Source organism: Gorilla gorilla, chromosome 9 (genome assembly GCF_029281585.2).
Source record: "Gorilla gorilla gorilla isolate KB3781 chromosome 9, NHGRI_mGorGor1-v2.1_pri, whole genome shotgun sequence".
Taxonomy (NCBI): Eukaryota; Metazoa; Chordata; class Mammalia; order Primates; family Hominidae; genus Gorilla; species Gorilla gorilla.
In genome coordinates, this window is record NC_073233.2 from 72,062,917 (window position 1) to 72,083,327 (window position 20,411).

The following is a 20,411-nucleotide window of genomic DNA, read 5'->3' on the forward strand; positions in this document are numbered from 1 at the left end:
TGGTGAAACCCTGTCTCTACTAAAAATACAAAAATTAGCCGGTGTGGTGGCACAGGCCTGTAATCCCAGCTACTCAGGAGGCTGAGGCAAGAGAATCGCTTGAACCCAGGAGGCGGAGGTTGCAGTGAGCCGAGATTGCACCAGTGCACTCCAGCCTGGGTGACAGAGCGAGTCTCCGTCTCAGAAAAAAAAAAAAAATACAAAAATTAGCCGGTGTAGTGGCACACACCTGTAATCCCAGCTACTCGGGAGGCTGAGGTGGGAGGATTGCTGGAGTCTGGGTGGCGGAGGCTGCAGTGAGCCAAGATACCACCACTGCACTCCAGCCTGGGCAACAAAGTGAGACCCTGTCTCAAATAAATAAACAAACAGGCCAGGCATGGTGGCTCACTCCTGTAATTCCAGCACTTCAGGAGGCCGAGGTGGGCGGATCACCTGAGGTCAGGAGTTTGAGACCAGCCTGACCAACATGGAGAAACCCCGTCTCTACTAAAAATACAAAATTAGCCGGGCATGGTGGCACATGCCTGTAATCCCAGCTACGCGGGAGGCCGAGGCAGGAGAATTGCCTGAACCCAGGAGGCGGAGGTTGCGGTGAGCCGAGATTGCGCCAATGCACTCCAGCCTGGGCAACAAGAGCGAAACTCGGTCTCAAAAAAAAAATTAAAAAACAAATAAATAAAAATAAATTAGAGAAAGTAACCCATGGCTAGTAAAATCAGACACTGCTGAAGTGTCCCCAAAAGACTGAAAGTCTCCCAGCCAGGAAGATCCAGCCTGAAGGTATGTACATACCTAGAGGGAGAATGGGCCCATGGAAATGAGCGTCAGCCTGGAGGTAAAGAAAAGGAGTGTCCAGGGGGAAGCTGAGTTTGGCCGTCAGCTTGGAGGACAAGCTGGGCCATGGGCTGGGCATCCTTACATGGGTCCAGAGCAGGCACTCAGCACTGCATATAGATGGAAATACCGAGCAAACGCCCGGGGAAGGGGATCCTTGTGGGTGGGCTGACCCTTCTCAAACAGGGAAACTTACCTGCCTTGCCCAGGGCAAGGCTTCCAAAATCACTCAACCAGCCCTGGATGAGATCGCATGCTCTGAGCAATCCTAAGATTACAATTTGGCTTCCATGAGGCTTTCCCATAGGGAGAGGAGGCTCTGCTCAGGCACACCTGAGTTTTCAGACCCACTGCCATTATATCTCCCCGCCACAAACTGCACATATGCCTTCTGACCTATACGTTAGTCTCTTGTGAGTTTGGTTACTGTGTGCCAGGCTTTGAGAGAGGATCCTCTCAGGCAGACAAGCATTTGGAGGCCTATCTAGGTACAGCCCTGAAATGAGAGCACATGTCCATCAAAGACATGGAGAGAATGTTCAGGAAGCCAGGCACAGTGGCACACATCTGTAATCTCAGCGCTTAGCACTTTTGCAGGCGGAGGTGGGAAGATCACTTGAGCCCAGGAGTTCAAGACCAGCCTGGGGCAACACAATGAGACCCTGTCTCTGCAAGACATTTTTAAAAACATTAGCCAGGCATGGTGGCACATGCCTATAGTCCCAGCTACTCAGGAGGCTGAGGTGGGAGGATGGTTTGAGCCCAGAAGTTGGAGGCTGCAGTGAGCTGTGATTGCACCACTGCACACCAGCCTGGGCAACAGAATGAGACCATATCTAAAAAAAAAAAAAAAAAAAAATGTTCAGCACAGTTTTATTTACAAGAAACCCAAATGCCTATCAACAAAAGAGTGGGGGACGGGATGGTGGCTCACGCTTGTAATCCCAGCACTTTGGGAGGCCGAGACAGGTAGACCACCTGAGGTCAGTATTTTGAGACCAGCCTGGCCAACATGGTGAAACTCCGTCTCTACTAAAATACAAAAATTAGCCAGGCGTGGTGGCGGGTGCCTGTAATCCCAGCAACTCTGGAGGCTGAGGCAGGAGAATCGCTTGAACCCAGGAAACGGAGGTTGCAGTTAGCCAGGATCGTGCCACTACACTCCAGCCTGGGCGACAGAGCAAGACTCCATCTCAAAAAACAAAACCAAACAAAACAACAAAAGAGTGGGAAACAAGCTGTGGTACATTCATACGCTGGAACACTATACAGCAATGAAAAAGAGGGAACCATTGCCACATCCAATAACGAGGACGAACTGGCTGGATATTGAGTAAAAGGGGCCAGACTTCAAGAAGAGACAAAATGAACAGATATCACAAGAGTGATTAGCTCCAGACAGTACCAAGTTAAAAGAGGCGACTTCTGGCGTGATGGCAATGCTCTACCTTTTGACCCAAGTAGTGGCTGCACAGTTGCATACACTGTGCACTGAAGATCTCTACACTTGCGGCACTTGACTGTCAAATGTAACTTGGCTGAAAGTGTGATTTGAATGTAATGATGAAAAGTGTAGCAGTCTTCAAGGGCCACGGCTCAGACCCTAATCAAAGGCAGAGTCCAGCTGGGGCAGCCCCCCAGATCTCCCATAATGTGATGGCTTAAAAAATACACTTGGCCACGCACAGTGGCTCACACCTGTCATGCCAGCATTTTGGGAGGCTGCAGTGGGCGGATTGCTTGAGGCCAGGAGTTTGAGACCAGCCTGGGCAACATGGTGAAACCCAGTCTCTACAATAAAGGTTTTAAAACATTAGCAGCCCATGGCTCACACCTGTAACCTCAGCACTTTGGGAGGCCGAGGTGGGTAGATCGCTTGAGCTTAGGAGTTTGAGAACAGCCTGGGCAACATGTCAAAACTCTGTCTCTACAAAAAAATACAAAAAATTAGCTAGGTGTGGTGGCGTATGCCTGTAGTTCCAGCTACTTGGGAGACTGAGGTGGGAGGATCGCTTGAGCCCAGGAGGTTGAGGAAGCAGTGAGCTGAGATCTCACAACTGCACTCCAGCGTGGGCAACAGACCTTGTCTCAAAAGAAAAAAAAAATTAGTTGCACATGGTGATGCGCGCCTGTACTTCCAACTACTCAGGTGGCTGAGGCAGGAGGATCGCTGAGCCCAGCAGTTTAAGGGTGCAGCTAGCTATGATTACACCACTGCACTTCAGCCTGAGCAACAGAGCGAGACCCTGTCTCAAAAAAAATTTAAATTAATTTTAAAAATTTTGGCCGGGCACAGTGGCTCACGACTGTAATCCCAGCCATTCGGGAGGCTGAGGCAGGAGAATGGCGTGAACCCAGGAGGAGAGCTTGCAATGAACCGAGGTCGCGCCACTGCACTCCAGCCTGGGTGACAGAGCAAAACTCCATCTCAAAAAAAAAAAAAATTTAAGAAAATTGGCCAGGCCCAGTGGCTCACGCCTGTAACCCCAGCACTCCGGGAGGCTGAGACGGGCAGATCACGAGGTCTGGAGATCAAGACCATCCTGACTAACACGATGAAATCCTATCTCCACCAAAAACACAAAAAAATTAGCCGGGCGTGATGGCACGCGCCTGTAATCCCAGCTACTGGGGAGGCTTAGGCAGGAAAATCACTTGAACCCCGGAGGCGGAGGTTGCAGTGAGCTGAGATCACACCACTGCACTCCAGCCTGGGCAACAGAATAAGTCTTCATCTAAAAAACAAAACAAAACAAAACAAAACAAACAAACAAACAAAAATTAGCCGGGTATAGTGGCGGGTGCCTGTAATCCCAGCTACTCAGGAGGCTGAGGCAGGAGAATCACCTGAACCCGGGAAGCAGAGGTTGCAGTGACATCACACCACTGCACTCCAGCCTGGACAAAAAGAGTGAAACTGTCTCAAAAAAATTTTTTTTTAAGAAAATAAAAACACACCTTCAAATTCTTTGAGATTCTTTCTTTCAAGAGGTAGAGCCTAATTTCCCTCTCCTGGAGTATGGCCAGACTCCCTGACTCGATTCTGACCCCTAGAATAAAGCAAGAGAGACTTCAAAGACGAGGTCACAAAGAAGGCACTGCAGCTCCATCGGGGTATCCTCCCGATCCCTCTCGTGGAGCATATGCTCTGGGGGAAAAGCTTAGGACATCTATCCCGTGTGAGACACTCAAGCAGCCCCATGGAGAGGCCCCAAAGTGACCAACCGAGGCCTCTCACCAAATGCCATTTTACGGGAGGGAGCTGTTTAGGAAGCCCATCCTCCAGCCCTAACCAAGTCCCACCCAGCCTCAGAGGGAGGGAGACCCTGAGCTAGAACCACCCAGCTAAGCTTCTCTCAGTTTCCTGACCCTCAAGAGATGGAGAGAATGCAGGTTTGCTGTTTTACGCCACTAAGGTTCGGGGTGTTTTGTTACACAGAAATAGATAACTATTGGGGGATCTCCACATCTCACCCCCAAAAGCGTCCCTCTAACTGTGGCTTCAGTAGCAGGCAGAGCCCCAGACCAGCCCCACTCCTTGGGCCTGGCCCACTGTCACTCAATAACGGGTCTGGAATATCATTACCCAGCTGGATGCCTCTTCTCAGGCCACCACCCCTGAGACGCCTCCTCTGATCTCCCCAGCTCAGGTGGCCCCATCTGCTATGGTGTCTTCACAGCACTGAGGTTACCGGGCCTTGTCTCAGCTGCTAGAACACATTCTTTACAATAGATGCTTTGTAATCCTCACACCAGATTACAAGCTCCATGAGGGCAGGGCCCTTGCCTATCTGACACATGTCTGAGTCCCCAGCCTGACCACCTAGGGGGCGTTCAATAAAAGTTTGCTGCATGATTGGAAATCCCAGCTCAAAGCAAAGAGGGAGACCCCAGTGACAACACAGCAGCCCAGGAACCCCAGCCCCATCACAAGGTCCGGCTGCTTTCCTGGCACCAAGGAGTGGGGTTGTGGGGGCTGGATCCTAAAAACAGCGGCAGCCCTCGAGCAGGTGCCTGGGCACCTTGTCTCCATAGCTCTTTCCCACCCTCCTGGGTTGTTGTCCTCTGAGAGAGTGCTCAGGGGAGCAGGGGTCTCTGTGGGGACAGTGGCTCCCCCTCCAGGGGTCTCTGCCAGCCCCCAACTCCTCCTGCTGTTCTGGGGCAAGGGCCAAGTGCCTGACAAGTTCTCCATCTGCTCACGGGCTAAAGTCGGTGCTTTCTGCCGTCACTTTTAGATCCTGGCGCAGGCCACGCAATTCATGTCAGGAGTAAATCATTTTGATTTCCAACTCTGGTCCCGAGAAAGCCATCTTCTCTTCACCCCTAACACCACAGGACCCCCCATCCTGCCTGCCCAGCCCGGAGGCCACACCTACTCCACCACGGAGGCCCAGCCAATTAGCCACTTCCCTGCACTTTTGAAAGGGGATCCAGCCGGGAAGAGTCACAGGTTCCCAGGAGGCAGGCCCTGAAAGGCAGGGGCAGCTGGGTGCCTGGCAGGGCTATTTGGGACTCAGTAGCGGCAGCTTGGGTTCTCTCCCTCCCCAGGCCCCAGACTCATGCCCCCTCCAGGAGCAAGAGGAAGTGGTGTGATTCTTGAGGGGTGTCATCAGTTGTCACAGGGACAAGACCCCACCTCTGCCCTGCTCCTCTAACCTCTGTTCCTGGCATGAGCAAACTGCTCACAAGTGGCCAGAGGCCAGCGAGAAGGGGAAAAGGGCGCCAGACCACGTGCCCAGGAAGGCATCAGAGTGGGGGCTTGGGGTGGGGTGGAGGCAGGACAGGCCAGCCCAGGAAGGTCACTCTGTGAGGTTACGTGCCCCACCAGGTGGGACGCCAGCCCCGGAGCTGTTCCCTCAGCCCATTCCCGAGCACTTAAGAACCACACTGTGCAAAGTTAGGAGAGTCCGGGATCATAACCTCCATTTTGCCACCAGCTCCGAGTGACCTTGGGGAAGCCAGCTGTGGCACTCGGCCTCAGTTTCTCTCCTGCACAGGGAAGGAAGTTGGTAGGTCCTGCACAATCTCTGGGGTGCCCTGTGACCCATTCCAATGGGGTAAGGAAGGCCGCCTTCCTCACGCTGCCCCCCGCGTGGACACTTGGACCTGGTCTGGAGTGAATTGTTCTGTAGGGCTGGGAACACGCGGGGGGGGGCGGGGGTGGCTGTCAATGGGGAGGAGGGGTCCGTTCCAGGGCAGATGGGGCCTCAACTTCCCCAGGTCTCTCGTGTGGAAGGGGCTGCTCGCTCGTTGGGGGCCGCCCAGCCGGGAAGCTCCACGTGAGGCCGCCCTCTCCCTCGCGCCCCCTCGTGCTTACACTTACATTTCGCCTCCTTCCAGTCGGTGGAGGTGCTCAGGTCCACCTTCGCCGCCATGGCCAGGGGGGCCCAAGTGCGCACCCCGGCTGTCCGCCCCACCGCCGCCGCCCCCCACGCCCCAACTCCCGCCGAGGTCCGCGCACGGCGGCCGAACACGCCCAGGAACGCCGGGGGACCGCACGTGCTGCTGCGGGTCCTCGTGGCACCCGCCAAGTGTCCGGGCCGGGGGCGCGGGGGGACCAGCAGCTGCCCCGCCGCGCGCAGCTGTGCCAGGCGGCCGGACAGTCGGCTCTGCAGAGACATGAGCGGGCGGCGCGGGACGGCTCTCCGCCCACTTGGACTCTATTTACGGCGCTCGGGAGTGTCTCTCCCTTATTTACTCTGGGACCGGGTGGCGACTGCCAGCCAGCGGCGACCTGCTCGGAGCCAGCGGGAGGCGCGGCCAGAAAACCCGGGAGCGCCGCTGGGCACCCTGGAACTTGTAGTCCGGGCCGCCGGATGGGCCCACGCACTCGTATACACACGTGCGCGCCCGCCCGGGCTCCCAGTGTCGCGGATGGAGCCACGCCTGAGCCCTTCTGACTTCTCCCGTGGCCGCCAGGCGCCTCCACTCCGCGAGACCTCGGCCGCCTCTAACTTTCTGGTTGGCTGAGCGTCGGCTTCCCCGGCACGGGCTGAAGCCCCCGGGCCTTCCACGCAGCCCCGGGCCCCTCTGCCGCTCGGCCCCGCGGCGGAGCAGGCGCGCCGGCCGCTGCGTATAGAGCTGGGAGAGCCTGGCGCGGCTTCCGCGGTGCCGAGCGTTTTGCAGCCTGGGAGACCCGGGCTTCTCTCCCCGCGGGTCAGCAGGGCACCGCCTCCACACCCCAGCCTGCCCTCCTAGGGACAGGTGCGACGAACGGGTAAATCCGGTTTGGGGACTTCTCCCCAGAGCCTCTGCCTCCTAACAGCCCCGGGGCCAAGGCTCAGCTGGAGCAGAATCTAGGACAGCTGGGGAGGAGAGTCGAGGGTGGAAATAGTGGAATTTGGAGGCAGGAAACTTAGGCTTCAAGTGGCGTTCAAGGGTGGAAGGATTGGGGTGATGTTTTTATGTGTGTCTGTGTGGTTTTTTTGTTTTTCTTTTCTAAACAAAAACCGGCCGGGCGCGGTGGCTCACGCCTGTAATCCCAGCACTTTGGTAGGCCGAGGTGGGTGGATCACGAGGTCAGGAGTTCGAGGCCTGCTTGGTCAACATGGCGAAACCCCGTCTCTACTAAAAATACAAAAATTATCTAGGCGTGGTGGTGCATGCCTGTAATTACAGCTACTCGGGAGGCTGAGGCAGGAGAATCACTTGAACCCAGAAGGCGGAGGTTGTGGTGAGCCGAGATCGTGCCATTGCACTCCAGCCTGGGTGACAGAACGAGACTCTGTCTCAAAGAAAACAAACAAAACAAAAAACAAAAAAACACGAGGATGGATTTTTAAGTACTTTTATATATTTTTATGTACTATTAATATTACTTTATGATAAATATAATGAATACAGGCAGGGCCATTATAATAATATAATGAATGTAATAATGAATAATGAATAAGTGCTCACACCTGTAATCCCAGCACTTTGGGAGGCTGAGGCAAGAGGCTTATTAGAGGCCAGGAGTTCAAGACCAGCCTGGGCAATATAGTGAGACCCCCTCATCTCTACCCGCCCCCACACAAAAAAATTACCCTGGTATGGTGGTAGACACTCACCTCTAGTCCCAGCTACTCCAGAGGCTGAGGCAGGCAAACACTTGAGCCCAAGGGTTCAAGGCTACAGAGAGCCATGATAGCACCACTGCACTACAGCCTGGATGACACAGTGAGACCCTATCTCAAAAGTAATAATAATAATGAATATATTTTAATACGAGGGAGGAACGAGCCAGGGTTTCAGAGAAGGTTCTAGTACTAGTGTTGCTGCCCTAGGGTACCCTAGCCCCTTAAGACTCAAACTTCTTGAGCTGTCAGCTAGGAATAAGAGAGTCTGGCTGGTTGCAAACCTGCTCCTGTGCTCCAGGCCTCTGACTCTGAGTGTGGCAATAACCGTGGATGGCCGTACGAGGATCCCTGACCTGCCGTGGATGCAGATGGAACCACTGGGATGGTGACACGGGCTCAGCCTTGGACTCCAGACATTAAATCCGCCCAAGAGAGGATCAGCATAGACTTGCCAGCAGCAGGGTAGGCAGTCATCAGTCCTGGGAGTGAGGGCAAAGGGGAGCCAGAGGCCAGGAAGGAAGAGCCCACGGCCCCCAGCATTCCAGGACCACCAGCAAGGCCTGCACCCTCTCCTGAAAACATCAGCAAGGCACGGTTCAAGATGTAGGAGTCAGGCTCCAGGTCACCTCACCAGTTGTGGCCCCTCCAGTAACTCAGAGTAAAAGAAGGACCTTGCTGACTGCAATCAGGACAGCCAACACCTACATGCACGAAGTCCCAGCTGTACTGAGCTAAGCCCTCTATGTCCATTCCCACTACCTCCATTAGCCCGTTATATCCTCAGCTCTCACCACCTCCAGGCAGAGAGATGATTGGCCCAAGGTCAGGTCAGGATCCCAGCCCGGACTTGGGTCCAGGTCTGTTTGGTTCCCATCTGCGGTCTGGAAAATGGTTATGCAGGTGTCACTGATTGGTGAAATGAGGCATGTGGGTGATGCAGTATATTACTTCTCCATTGCTGCTGTACCATTACCGCAAATTCACTGGCTTCAACGACACACATTTAGTATCTTAAAGTTCTGTAGGACAGAAGTCTGATGTGGGCATCACTGGGTTAAAATCAAGGGGAACACGAGGCCATGTTCCTTTCTGGAAGCCCTAGAAGACAGCCTGTATCATTGCCTTTTCTGATTCCCAGAGACCACTCACATTCCTTGGCTTGAGACCTGTTCCTCCATGTTCAAAGCCAGCGCGGTTGCATCTGAGCATTCTTCTGTAGTGGTGTTTCCCTCTGATACTCTCCTTCTGCCTCTCTCTTCCATCTTCAGGGACACTTGTGATTACATGGAGCCCACCTAGATAATCTGTGACAATTTCTCTACTTAGCTGATTTGCAGCCTTCATTCCCCTTTGCCGTGTAATGTAACATATTTACAGGCTCTAGGATTTAGGATGTGGAGTCTTTGGAGGGCCATTATTCTGCCCTGTGCAACCTTCCTGGCAATGTCTAGTGAGGATGATGAGGTAGAGGCAGGGTCCCCAGCCATAAAAAAGTCTTGGCGTTCAGGCCGGGTGCAGTGGCTCACGCCTGTAATCCCAGCACTTTAGAAGGCCGAGGCGGGTAGAACACCTGAGGTCAGGAGTTCGAGAGCAGCCTGGCCAACATAGCGAAACCCCATCTCTACTAAAAATACAAAAAAAGAAAAAAATTAGTTGGGCATGGTGGCACACGTCTGTAGTCCCAGCTACTCAGGAGGCTGAGGCAGGAGAATTGTTTGAACCTGGGAAGCAGAGGTTGCAGTGAGCTGAGATCGTGCCACTGCACTCCAGCCTGAGTGACAGAGTGAGACTCCCTCTCAAAATAAATAAATAAATAAGGCAGGTGTAGTGGGTCACACCTGCAGTCCCAAGTACTTGGGAAACTGAAACAAGGAGATCACTTGAGTCCAGGAGCTGGAGGTCGGCCTGGGCAACACAGTGAGACCTTGTCTCTAAAAATAAATAAATAAGTAACATGTATTTATTTATTTATTTAGAGACGGAGTCTGGCTCTGTCACCCAGGCTGGAGTGCAGTGGCATGATCTCGGCTCACTGCAACCTCTGTCCCCCAGGTTCAAGGGGCAGCCTCCCAAGTATCTGGAGTTACAGGCATGCGCCACCATGCCCTGCTAATTTTTGTACTTTTAGTAGAGACGAGGTTTCACTATGTTGGTCAGGCTGGTCTCGAACTCCTGACCTCAGATGATTCACCCACCTCGGCCTCCCAAAATGCTGGGATTACAGGCGTGAGCCACTGTGCCTGGCCAACAAATATGTATTTTAAAAAACCACTTATATCGTGTTATTCACCTGCTCAGAAATCTCCAAAACCCATGTCCTACACGGCCAGGCTGCTGAAGCATCCTGGACGCCTACTGTGTACCAGCGCTACTGTTTCTTTTTGCTGGGATTCAGCTCTGCTGTCACAAAGATAGTGAAGGTCCCTGCTAACAGCTCTCCGTGGTCTACTGGAGGCCTGGGTCACATGCGTAAGTGCTCCTGGGCAGGCAGCAGCATTCTAAACTTCGGTGAGGAAGGATATCTTCATAGAATTTGAGCTGGACCTTTTGGAAAAAGTAAAATTTTGCCAGGTATGGAAGGTGTGTATGTGTTGGGGGCGTTCCACGCAGAGAGACCCACAGAAGCAAAGGCGTGGAAGTCTGTGGAATGCTGAATCTTCGGCTGGGGCTGTGGCATAGGGTGTTGTCAGTTGAGGATTTTTAATGTTGGAGAGGGGGTTTTGTGCAGAGAAAAGCTACCTACTGCTGCTTGTGTTTAAATTAATACTGTATTTATTAAACATATAAATTTTAAAAACTAGTTTTTCTTAAACATCCAAGTGCAATTTGTAAATCTAGTTTCTATGTATAAGCCTACTAATTTTTTTATAAAAGTAAGAACAATTATGTTCACTTATTCTTTAATATTTAATTAACTCATAAGTTCAACAGATTAAATTATTCTAAAAATTAATGCCAATTACAAACTTAGGTAATTAAATCCTCTAATAGATTTTAAACTATATTTTACAGACTTAAAGTAGCTGATCCTCTCAAACACCTCAAATTCCCAGCAGAAGAGACTTACAAGGATTTTTTTTTTTCTTATCACTTAAGCAACTCTTTTTCTTTTTCCTTTTTTCAGGGACAGCGTCTACAGGGTCTGGAGCAATCATGACTCACTAGCTTTGACCTCCTGGGCTCAATCGATCTTCCAGCCTCAGCCTCCTGAGCAGCTGGGACTACAGGTGTGTGCCACCACACCCAGCTAATTTTTTTTTTTTTTTTTTTTTTTTTTTAGAGATTGGGTCTCACTGTGTTGCCAAGGCTGGTCTCAAACTCCTGGGCTCAAGCAATCTACCTGCTTCAGCCTTCCAAGGTGTTAGGGTTACAGGCATGAGCCACTGTGCCCAGCCAAACAACTCTTATATACTAATAAACTTATAAATGTGGCAAATCAGTTATCTTAAATATTCAATCCTGTTTCCAAACTTAGATCCTCTTAGACTGTCACAGTTATCTACTGCTTTGTAATGAGTCACTGAAAATTTACCGGCTTAACATAACAACAGTTCTAAGTCAGCAGTTTGGGCTGAGCTAAGCTAGCCGGTTCATCTGCTGGTGTCACTGGGTCACTCTTGTACCTGCAGCTATAGTCATCTGACAACCCAACTGGGGTTGGGGGGTCCAAGGTGGTCTCACTCACATGACTGATGGTTGGTGCTGGCTGTCAGCTGAGGCCCCTTGGCTCTGCTCCACATGGTCTCACCTTTCAAGGTGGCAGAGCCATCCAGAGGAGCAGATACACCATCACAGCAGGGCTGAAGTTGCAGTGACATTCAGGACCACAGTACAGTTAGGGTTTTCCTGCTACTGGTCTGAGATTTAAGACCAGAGCAGGACCCAGGAGAATTCTACCATATCTAAAGGGATCCCCAGATCCACTCCTCTCCCCTGGGACTTAATGATAAAGTCTGATGCATCACTGTTTCCTGAGAGTCTTTCAAGTGGCAGCTCTCCCCCATTTTTACCTTGCCATCTTTCTACTTTTTATAGCCTCATTTGGGTAGATAAGCATCCATCCCTCCAGCTCTCAGGTCCTCCTGTCATCTTCTCTGTCTGATGACAATTTTGCATTCCACCCTCATCCAGGTTGTACTACTGTCTTCATATCTCACTTTATTACTTGCCTATGTTTCATTTTACTATCTGTTTCATTGGCCATATTGTACAGTCATTATGTTGAGAGGTATATAAGGGAAGGATGGATTACAAGGTATTAAATGTCCAGAGCTTGTAGCTATAAACCAGGAGCCTGGAAAACAGAAGATGCCCCTCCACCTGATTTTTTTTTTTTTTTTTTGAGATGGAGTCTTACTCTGTTGGCCAGGCTGGAGTGCAGTGGTACGATCCTGGTCCACTGCAACCTCCGCCTCCCAGGTGCAAGTGATTCTCCTGCCTCAGCCTCCCGAGTAGCTGGGACTACAGGTGCGTGCCACCACGCCCAGCTAACTTTTGTATTTTTGTAGAGACGAGGTTTTGCAATGTCGGCCAGCCTGGGCTCGAACTCCTGACCTCAGGTGATCCACCCACGTTGCCCTCCCAAAATGCTAGGATTACAGACGTGAGCCACTGTGCCCAGCCTCTACCTGATGTTTGGCAGACTGATCTGAAGACCATGTCAGCTATCTGGGAAAGTCCTCAGTGATCTTGAGAGGGCCAGACAGATACTGAGTGTTCTTATCCCACGCCACCCCCCCCAGGGGAAGGGCCTTAGTGGGCCAGGGGGTTTCGTTCCTGGAGCCAGCAGAGGGAGGGCTTCAGCTGCCCCTACTCTGACTTCAGAGAAGGCCCAGGAGGGAGGTAGATGCTTCAGGGACATTTGGATTGAAGTGCACAAAATCCTTTAAAAGTAATGTTTATTGTAATAGATTTTAACAACATAGAAATAAAGTAAAAAGTGAAAGCCAGCAGGGTGCTGTGGCTCAGGCCTGGAATCACAGTACTTTAGGAGGCCAAGGCAGGAGGATCGCTTGAGCCTGGAAGTTGAAGACCAGCCTGGCAAACATAGTAGGACCCTGACTCCACAAAAAATAAAAATATTGGCCGGGCGTGGTGGCTCACGCCTGTAATCCCAGCACCTTGGGAAGCTGAGGCGGGCAGATCATCTGAGGTCGGGAGTTCGAGAGCAGCCTGACCAACATGGAGAAACCCCGTCTCTACTAAAAATACAAAATTAGCCGGTCGTGGTGGTGCATGCCTGTAATCCCAGCTACTTGGGAGGCTGAGGCAGGAGAATTCTTGAACCCGGAAGGCAGAGGTTGTGGTGAGCCAAGATCACGCTATTGCACTCTAGCCTGGGCAAAGATAGCTAAACTCCGTCTAAAAAAAATAAAAGTAAAAATATTAGCTGGGCGTGCTGGTGCACCTGTAGCCCCAGCTAATCTGGGGGCTGAGGCTGGAGAATCACTTGAACCCAGGAGTTCAAGAGTAGCCTGGGCAACATAGTGAGACCCTGTTTCTACAAAAAAAAAAAAAAAAGTGAAAGCCCTTGTTATGGGCTGAATCGTGTCTGCCTGAATTCCTATGTTGAAGCCCTAACCCCCAGTAGCTCAGAATGTGACTGTATTTGCATATAGGGCCTTTAAAGGGGTAATTAAGGCTGGGTGCAGTGGCTCACACCTATAATCCCAGCACTTTGGGAGGCCGAGGCAGGTGTATCACCTGAGGTCAGGAGTTTGAGACCAGCCTGACCAACATGAAGAAACCCTGTCTCTACTAAAAAATACAAAAATTAGCTTGGTGTGGTGGTACGCACCTGTAATTCCAGCTACTTGGGAGGCTAAGGCTGGAGAATCACTTGAACCCGGGAGACAGAGGTTGCAGTGAGCTGAGATCGCGCCACTGCACTCAAGCCTGGGTGACAGAGCAAGACTCTTGTCTCAAAAAAAGAAAGAAAAAAAAAGAGGTAATTAAGTTAAAATCAGACCATTAGGGTGAGCCCTACTCCAGTCTGACTGGTGTCTTTTTTTTTTTTTGAGATAGAGTCTTGCTCTGTTGCCCAGACTGGAGTGCAGTAGCATGATCTCAGCTGACTGCAACCTCTGCCTCCCAGGTTCAAGCAATTCTCCTGCCTCAGCCTCCCGAGTGGCTGGGACTACAGGCGCCTGCCACCACGCCCGGCTAATTTTTGTATTTTTAGTAGACACGGGATTTCACCATGTTGGCCAGGCTGGTCTCCAACTCCTGACCTCAAGTAATCCACCCGCCTCAACCTCCCAAAGTGCAGGGATTACAGGTGTGAGCCACTGCGCCTGGCCTGACTGATATCCTTTTAAGAGGAAAGTTCAGAGCTGGGCGCAGTGGCTCACACCTGTAATCTCAACACTTTGGGAGGCCGAGGTGGGTGGATCACTTGAGGTCAGGAGTTTGAGACCAGCCTGGCCAATATGGTGAAATCCCATCTCTATTAAAAATACAAAAATTAGCCAGGCATGGTGGCACACGCCTGTAATCCCAGCTACTCGGGAGGCTGAAGCAGGGGAATCACTTGAGCCCAGGAAGTGGAGGTTGCAGTGAGCTGAGATCACGCCACTGCACTCCAGTCTGGGTGGACTCCATCAGAAACAAAAGGGGTGGAGGGGTGGAAAGTTGGACACACAAAGAGACATTAAGGATGCTGGAGTGCAGAGGAGGGACCACGTGAGGATGCAGGAAGAAGGCAGCCATCTGCAAGCCATGGGGAGAGGCCTCGGAGGAAACCACACCTGCTGATGCCTTGAACCTGGGTTTGCAGCCTCCAGAACTGTAAGAAAATACATTTCTGTTGTTTAAGCCACCCCATCTGTGGCATTCTGTTATGACAGCCCCAGCAGACTATCACAGCACACCGCCTCCCTGTTCCCAGTCCACAGAGGTAATTCCTGTAGCCACTGGCTGCGTATCATAGATTTTTTCCCTGCATGTATAATCATATGTGAAGAGATACACACATAATTTTTTTTTACAAAAATAGGATTCAGCCATACACACTGTTCCACAACTACTAGGCTTTTTTTTTTTTACTCACAACACTTCTGACACCAAATGTGTGGGTTTTTTTTTCCCACATCGACCAACTCTCCAACACCATCTGGGTGTCCTAGAATTGAATCCATTCTGATACTATCAACCTGGAGTTGGCATCAGCTCCCACACGTTAAGGGCCCAGTCCCACAAGACTACCCCCACTTCAAACTCCAGGAGCAAGTCCTGGGTCCCCCATACTTCTGACGTATGAATTGGGGGTTCCCATGACCCCCTCCTCAGGTTCAATAATTTGCTAGAACAGCTCAAAGGAAAACAGTTTACTTTTTTTTTTTTTTTTTGAGACAGAGTGTCTCTGTCTGGAGTGCAGTGGTGCTTGCTGCAGTCTTGAACTCCTGGGCTCAAGCGATCCTCCAGCCTCAGCCTCCCAAGTAGCTGGGAGTACAGGCATGTGCCACTGCACCCAGCCTTACTTACTATTGCCGGTTTATCATAAAGGATACAAGTTCAGGAACAGCCAGATGGAAGACATGCATAGGACAAGGTGTGGAAGGCAGGATGCGGAGCCTCCAAGTGCTCTCTGATCACTCCACCCTCCCAGCACCTCCATGTGTTCTTCTCTGAACCCTGTCATTTAGTTGTTTTTTTGTTTTTTTGTTTTTTTTTTTTTGAGATGGAGTTTTGCTCTGTCACCCAGGCTGGAGTGCAGTGGTGCAATTTTGGCTCACTGCAACCCCTGCCTTCCGCCCAGGTCAAGCGATTCTCCTGCCTCAGCCTCCTGAGCAGCTGGGGCTACAGGCGTGCGTCACCACACCCAGCTAATTTTTGTATTTTTAGTAGAGACGGGGTTTCACCGTGTTAGCCAGGCTGGTCTTGAACTCCTGACCTCAGGTGATCCATCCGCCTCAGCCTCCTAAAGTGCTGGGATTACAGGCGTGAGCCACTATAGCCGGCCTCATTTAGGACTGTTATGGTGGCTTCATTATAAAGGTATAATTAATTAATTCTTGACCACTGGTAATTAACTCAATGTCCACCCCATCTCCCCTCCCCAGGGTTTGAACCCTCTAATCATTTACTGGGTTCCCCTTCTCCTGGCTACCACCCTCATGCGCCAAGAGTCACCTCATTAGCATAAATTTATGGTTGAAAGGGGCTCATTATGAGTAACAAAAGATGCTCCTCTCCCACCATCACTCAAGAAATTACAAGTGTTTCAGGAGCTCTGTGCCAGGAACTGGAAGTGAAACCCAAATATGCACACTTATATTCACAATATCACAACCGCTAACTTTTTTCATTCTACCATGTCATTGCCATGTCAATATCTACCCAAATGTTGTTTCTTCACACTTGCCAATACCCCATCCTATGGAGGCAGCACCGTGTTTTCCAGTGTCCTCCATAGTTGGACTCAGGTGGTTTCCATCCCTTTTGCTGTCCCAGACAGTGCTGCGTGAGACATCCTGTGCCACCAGGGCAGGGTCCCTGCGGGAGACATTCCTAAGAGCAGAATCACTTTTGTATTTTCAATAGCTATTGCTAAGCGTACCTTCCTACGGGCGGTATAGAAGAGGCACGTATCCCACCCACGTCCACACAGGCACACTCTCTACCACTTGGTATTTCTCAACAGAGGTGCTGGAAAGGAGACAGTGGGGTTGGGCCATTTGGATCTGAGGGGCTACAACAATTCAGCTCAGAAAAGAATAAGCAGAAAAGGGAGTGAGGAAGCCCAGAGGGAAGGTCCAAGGGACCTTCTGGGAAAGGCCAAGGGACCCCCAGGGCAGCAGAGGGTGACCAGTTCCATTCGCTCATTCGACAAACACCAAGCACTGACAATGCCCCGGGCTCTGCACTGGGGTCCAGCACATGGCAATGAAAGAAACGTCTTCCTCGTGGGAAGAAGTCGACACACAAGAGTCATTTCACAGAGTGCTTGGATCAGCGGGCTGGGGCGGCTGGAGAGGAGCAGATGCAACAAGCACTAGCATGACACTGGCTCATGAGAATTCCCAAGAATTTCTGCCATACATGGCGAAGGGGAAAGTGCAGGAACAAATCCTTGGACATGACTGTTCTAGTTACCTACTGCTGTGGAACAAACTACCTTAAGCTACCTTGCTTTTCTGGCTGGGAACAATAGCAATTTAATTCCTTCTCAAGATTTTGTGGGTCAGGGCTCAGCTAGGTGATTCTTCTGCTCCATGTGGGCTTGACTAGGGTCACTAAGTGGGATTTGCTGGAGACTGGGCTGGGCTAGAGGGCCCAAGACAGCTTCCTTCACGTTACCTGGAGCCCGCACTATGTTGCGGAACAGTTGGCTTGCCACAAGGCTAGCGTGGGCTTCCCCACACCATGGTGGCCTCAGGGCACTCAGACTTCTTCAGTGGCAGCACAGGCTCCAAGGCAGTGTGTCCCAAGAAACAAGAAGTGGAAGCTGCCAGTTTTATAAGGCTTGGAAACTGCAAGATGTTATTTCTATTGTATTCTATTGGTCAGAGTAGTCCCAACTCCATGGAATTCAAGGGGAGGGGACACAGACCTCCCACTTTGCAATGAGAGGGGTGTCAATGAATATGCACCATCTTTCATCTCTCTCAGTGACCCTTGACATCGTTCTCTTGCTATTGGGTGTCATATTATGTGCTGTGGTCAGTTGCAATCTGCTTGCCATGTAGCAGGCAGGTTTCACCCTTGAGCCTCAACCTCGGTGTGCAGGAACTGCTGTGTTTATATTAATATTCTCTCCCTCAGCTCTATTGACATTTGGAGCCAAATAATTGTGATGGCTATTCTGTGCCTTGTAGGGTGTTTAGCAGCATCCTTGGCCACTACAGCATGTGCACACAAACACACACACACACTCAGTTATGACAACCCAAATGTCTCCAGACATTGCCAAATGACAGCTGGGGACACCCTAGCTGAAAACCATTGCCTCGGCCGGGTGCGGTGGCTCATGCCTGTAATCTCAGCACTTTGGGAGGCTGAGGCGAGTGGATCACCTGAGGTCAGTAGTTCGAGACCAGCCTGGCCAACATGGGAATAACGCATCTCTACTAAAAATACAAAAATTAGCCAGGCGTGGTGGCACATACCTGTAATCCCAGCTACTTGGGAGGCTGAGGCAGAAGAATTGCTTGAACCTTGGAGGCAGAGGTTGCAGAGAGCTGAGACTGCGCCACTTCACTCCAGACTGGCTGACAGAAAGATACTCTGTCTCAAAAAAAAAAAAAAAAGAAAAAAAAACCATTGCCTTGGGATCACCTTGTTCTGACGTAAGCCTCTATCCTACTCAGCTGTGAGGAACTCATCCTGTTCCCAGTTCACATGGTCCTTAACCCTTGGGAAGGGCTCTGATCCACTGTGTGCCATGGCTGCTGCTGAGCTGGCCTCACCTCAGTGGTCCCCTGAAATACAGAGTCTCTCCTCCCATCCCCCAACCCAACCCCACATCTTACAGAGGCTATATATGGCCTGGGTGCCTAGGCTGGGGGGGCCCCTTGCAGGGTGTCTAAGCACATTGTCACCTCTGACTCTGGGCATCTACCAGCCCAAGGAGCAACACTCCTTCCCCCTACACCCTGAGGGGGTCCCGGGGGTCTGCGTCCAGCTGACGGAATTAGCTGATGGACTGGATGTGGGCTGTGAAAGAGATGAGTCAAGAATGCTTCCACAGTTTTCAGCCTGAGCCGCTGAAAGAATAATGATGCCATTGGCAAGAGGAAGTCAAGGGCAGGCGGGGTTGAGAGGGATATTGGGAGTTATGATTTGAGCACCCCGGGAAGTCTGTCAGCCATCCACACGAAGATGTCCAGATGGCAGCTGGATAGATAAGTCTGGGACTGGGGGGTGAGACCTGTGCAGAGGACAGATTTATGGGAGTCATCTGAGATGGCATTTATAGCCACAAGACTGGCTGGATCTCCCAGGGAGGGGGGTGTGGATAGCAAGGCCCAGGACTGGGCTCCAGGGTTCTCTGATTAATAATTATTAGATAATAATTATCATTTTATTCCTTGAAGCATCTGGCACAGTGCCTGGCTCTATACAAGTCCTCGGAATTGGACAGAACTCTACAGTACTTTATTTTCCCCACTAATAAGGATGCCAGTTCTATCTTTGCAGAAGAGCTACAAGTTAGGATACTCAGTTAAGTAAGAAATTAAGAGATTTCTTAGGAGTTTCAAACAAAAATTCCAGGTCTACAGAGCCCAAATTCTGAGCTGCAGCCCTTCCCTAACCCCTACTCCCCACCTACACTGAGATCCAGCTCTCCTAGTTTTTCTGATATTGAGAAAACTTTAAAGTTGGGAATTTGCTCTGCTGAGACTCAGTCACCCTCGCTGTACCTTCAGTGCCACTGCTGCAGGAACTACGGCCTCCAAGCTGACTCCAGATACAGCCTCACCATGCCTCTCCCTACCCTTGACTGCAGCAGCACTGAAATAGCAGCGTGAATCACTCTGGGACGTCACGTGATGCCCAGGCCAGGACGCAGCTGTGGTTGGTGCGCCTCTGTTCCAGGGACCTGGGAGGAGGGCCCTGGCCGGCCAGAGTGGCTGCCTCCCTGTCCTCCTCTGAGTCCACCAAGAGGCTTGGAGAAGACTTGAGTTGGTGGAAGTTGTAAGAGCTAACACTTCTGGGTATTCAGAGGTGGCTTTACTGTAACACTAAAGCAGCTTAAACATCAGGGACCCCATTTGTGCTCCTTCTAAAGCCACACACCTCATTTTTTGTGTTTCTTTTCTCAAAGCGAGCTCTCAAATTGTCATGAGCTTCAGGTCTGACAAGACTCAAGGCCAACCCGGGAGGATTATATTGTTCAATCTGCATAGTAACCTTGGGAAGGCAAGGGCACTTTATCCCCCCTACCTTACAGACAAGGACACTTACTTAGAGCACAAAAAAGCCTTCCTTAGATTTCTTGAAAATTCTGGGCCAGGGCCAGGCATGGTGGCTCACGCCTGTGTAATCCCAACACTTTGGCAGGCCAGGACAGGTGAATCACTGGAGGTAATGAGTTTGAGACCAGCCTGGCCAACATGGTAAAACCCCATCTCTACTAAAAATACAAAAAAAAAAATTAGCCGGGCGTAGTGGCGGGCACCTATAATCCCAGTTACTCGGGAGACTGAGGCAGAATCGCCTGAACCTGGGAGGCAGAGGTTGCAGTGAGCCAAGATCGCGCTACTGCACTCCAGCCTGGAGGACAGAGTGAGACTCTGTCCCCCACCGCCCCCAAAAAAAGAGAATTCTGGGCTGGGCGCGGTGGCTTACGCCTGTAATCCCAGCACTTTGGGAGGCTGAGGCATGTGGATCATGAGGCCAGGAGTTCAAGACCAGCCTGGCCAAGATGGTGAAATCCTGTCTCTACTAAAAACACAAAAATTAGCCGGGCGTGGTGGTGGATGCCTGTAATCCCAGCTACTCTGGAGGCTGAGGCAGATAATTGCTTGGACCCAGGAGGTGGAGGTTGCAGTGAGCCGAGATCGCACCACTGCACTC

The 20,411-nt window shown here is 51.1% G+C and overlaps 1 protein-coding gene across 4 annotated transcripts in view; it reads right to left on the minus strand.

Annotated features, from left to right (window-relative positions):
- The window catches only part of MACROD1 (mono-ADP ribosylhydrolase 1), a 169,102-nt gene extending 162,220 nt beyond the window's left edge, over window positions 1-6,882 (minus strand). The window contains exon 1 of one of the 4 annotated variants that reach the window (XM_019036734.3): window positions 6,161-6,882. In XM_019036734.3, the coding sequence (XP_018892279.1) occupies window positions 6,161-6,458 (298 nt within the window). In that variant the 5' untranslated portion in view covers window positions 6,459-6,882. The remainder of the gene's footprint in view (window positions 1-6,160) is intronic. The other 3 variants (XM_055354372.2, XM_004051419.4, XM_055354374.2) reach the window with 3 other exon arrangements.
- Window positions 6,883-20,411: the final 13,529 nt, after the last annotated feature.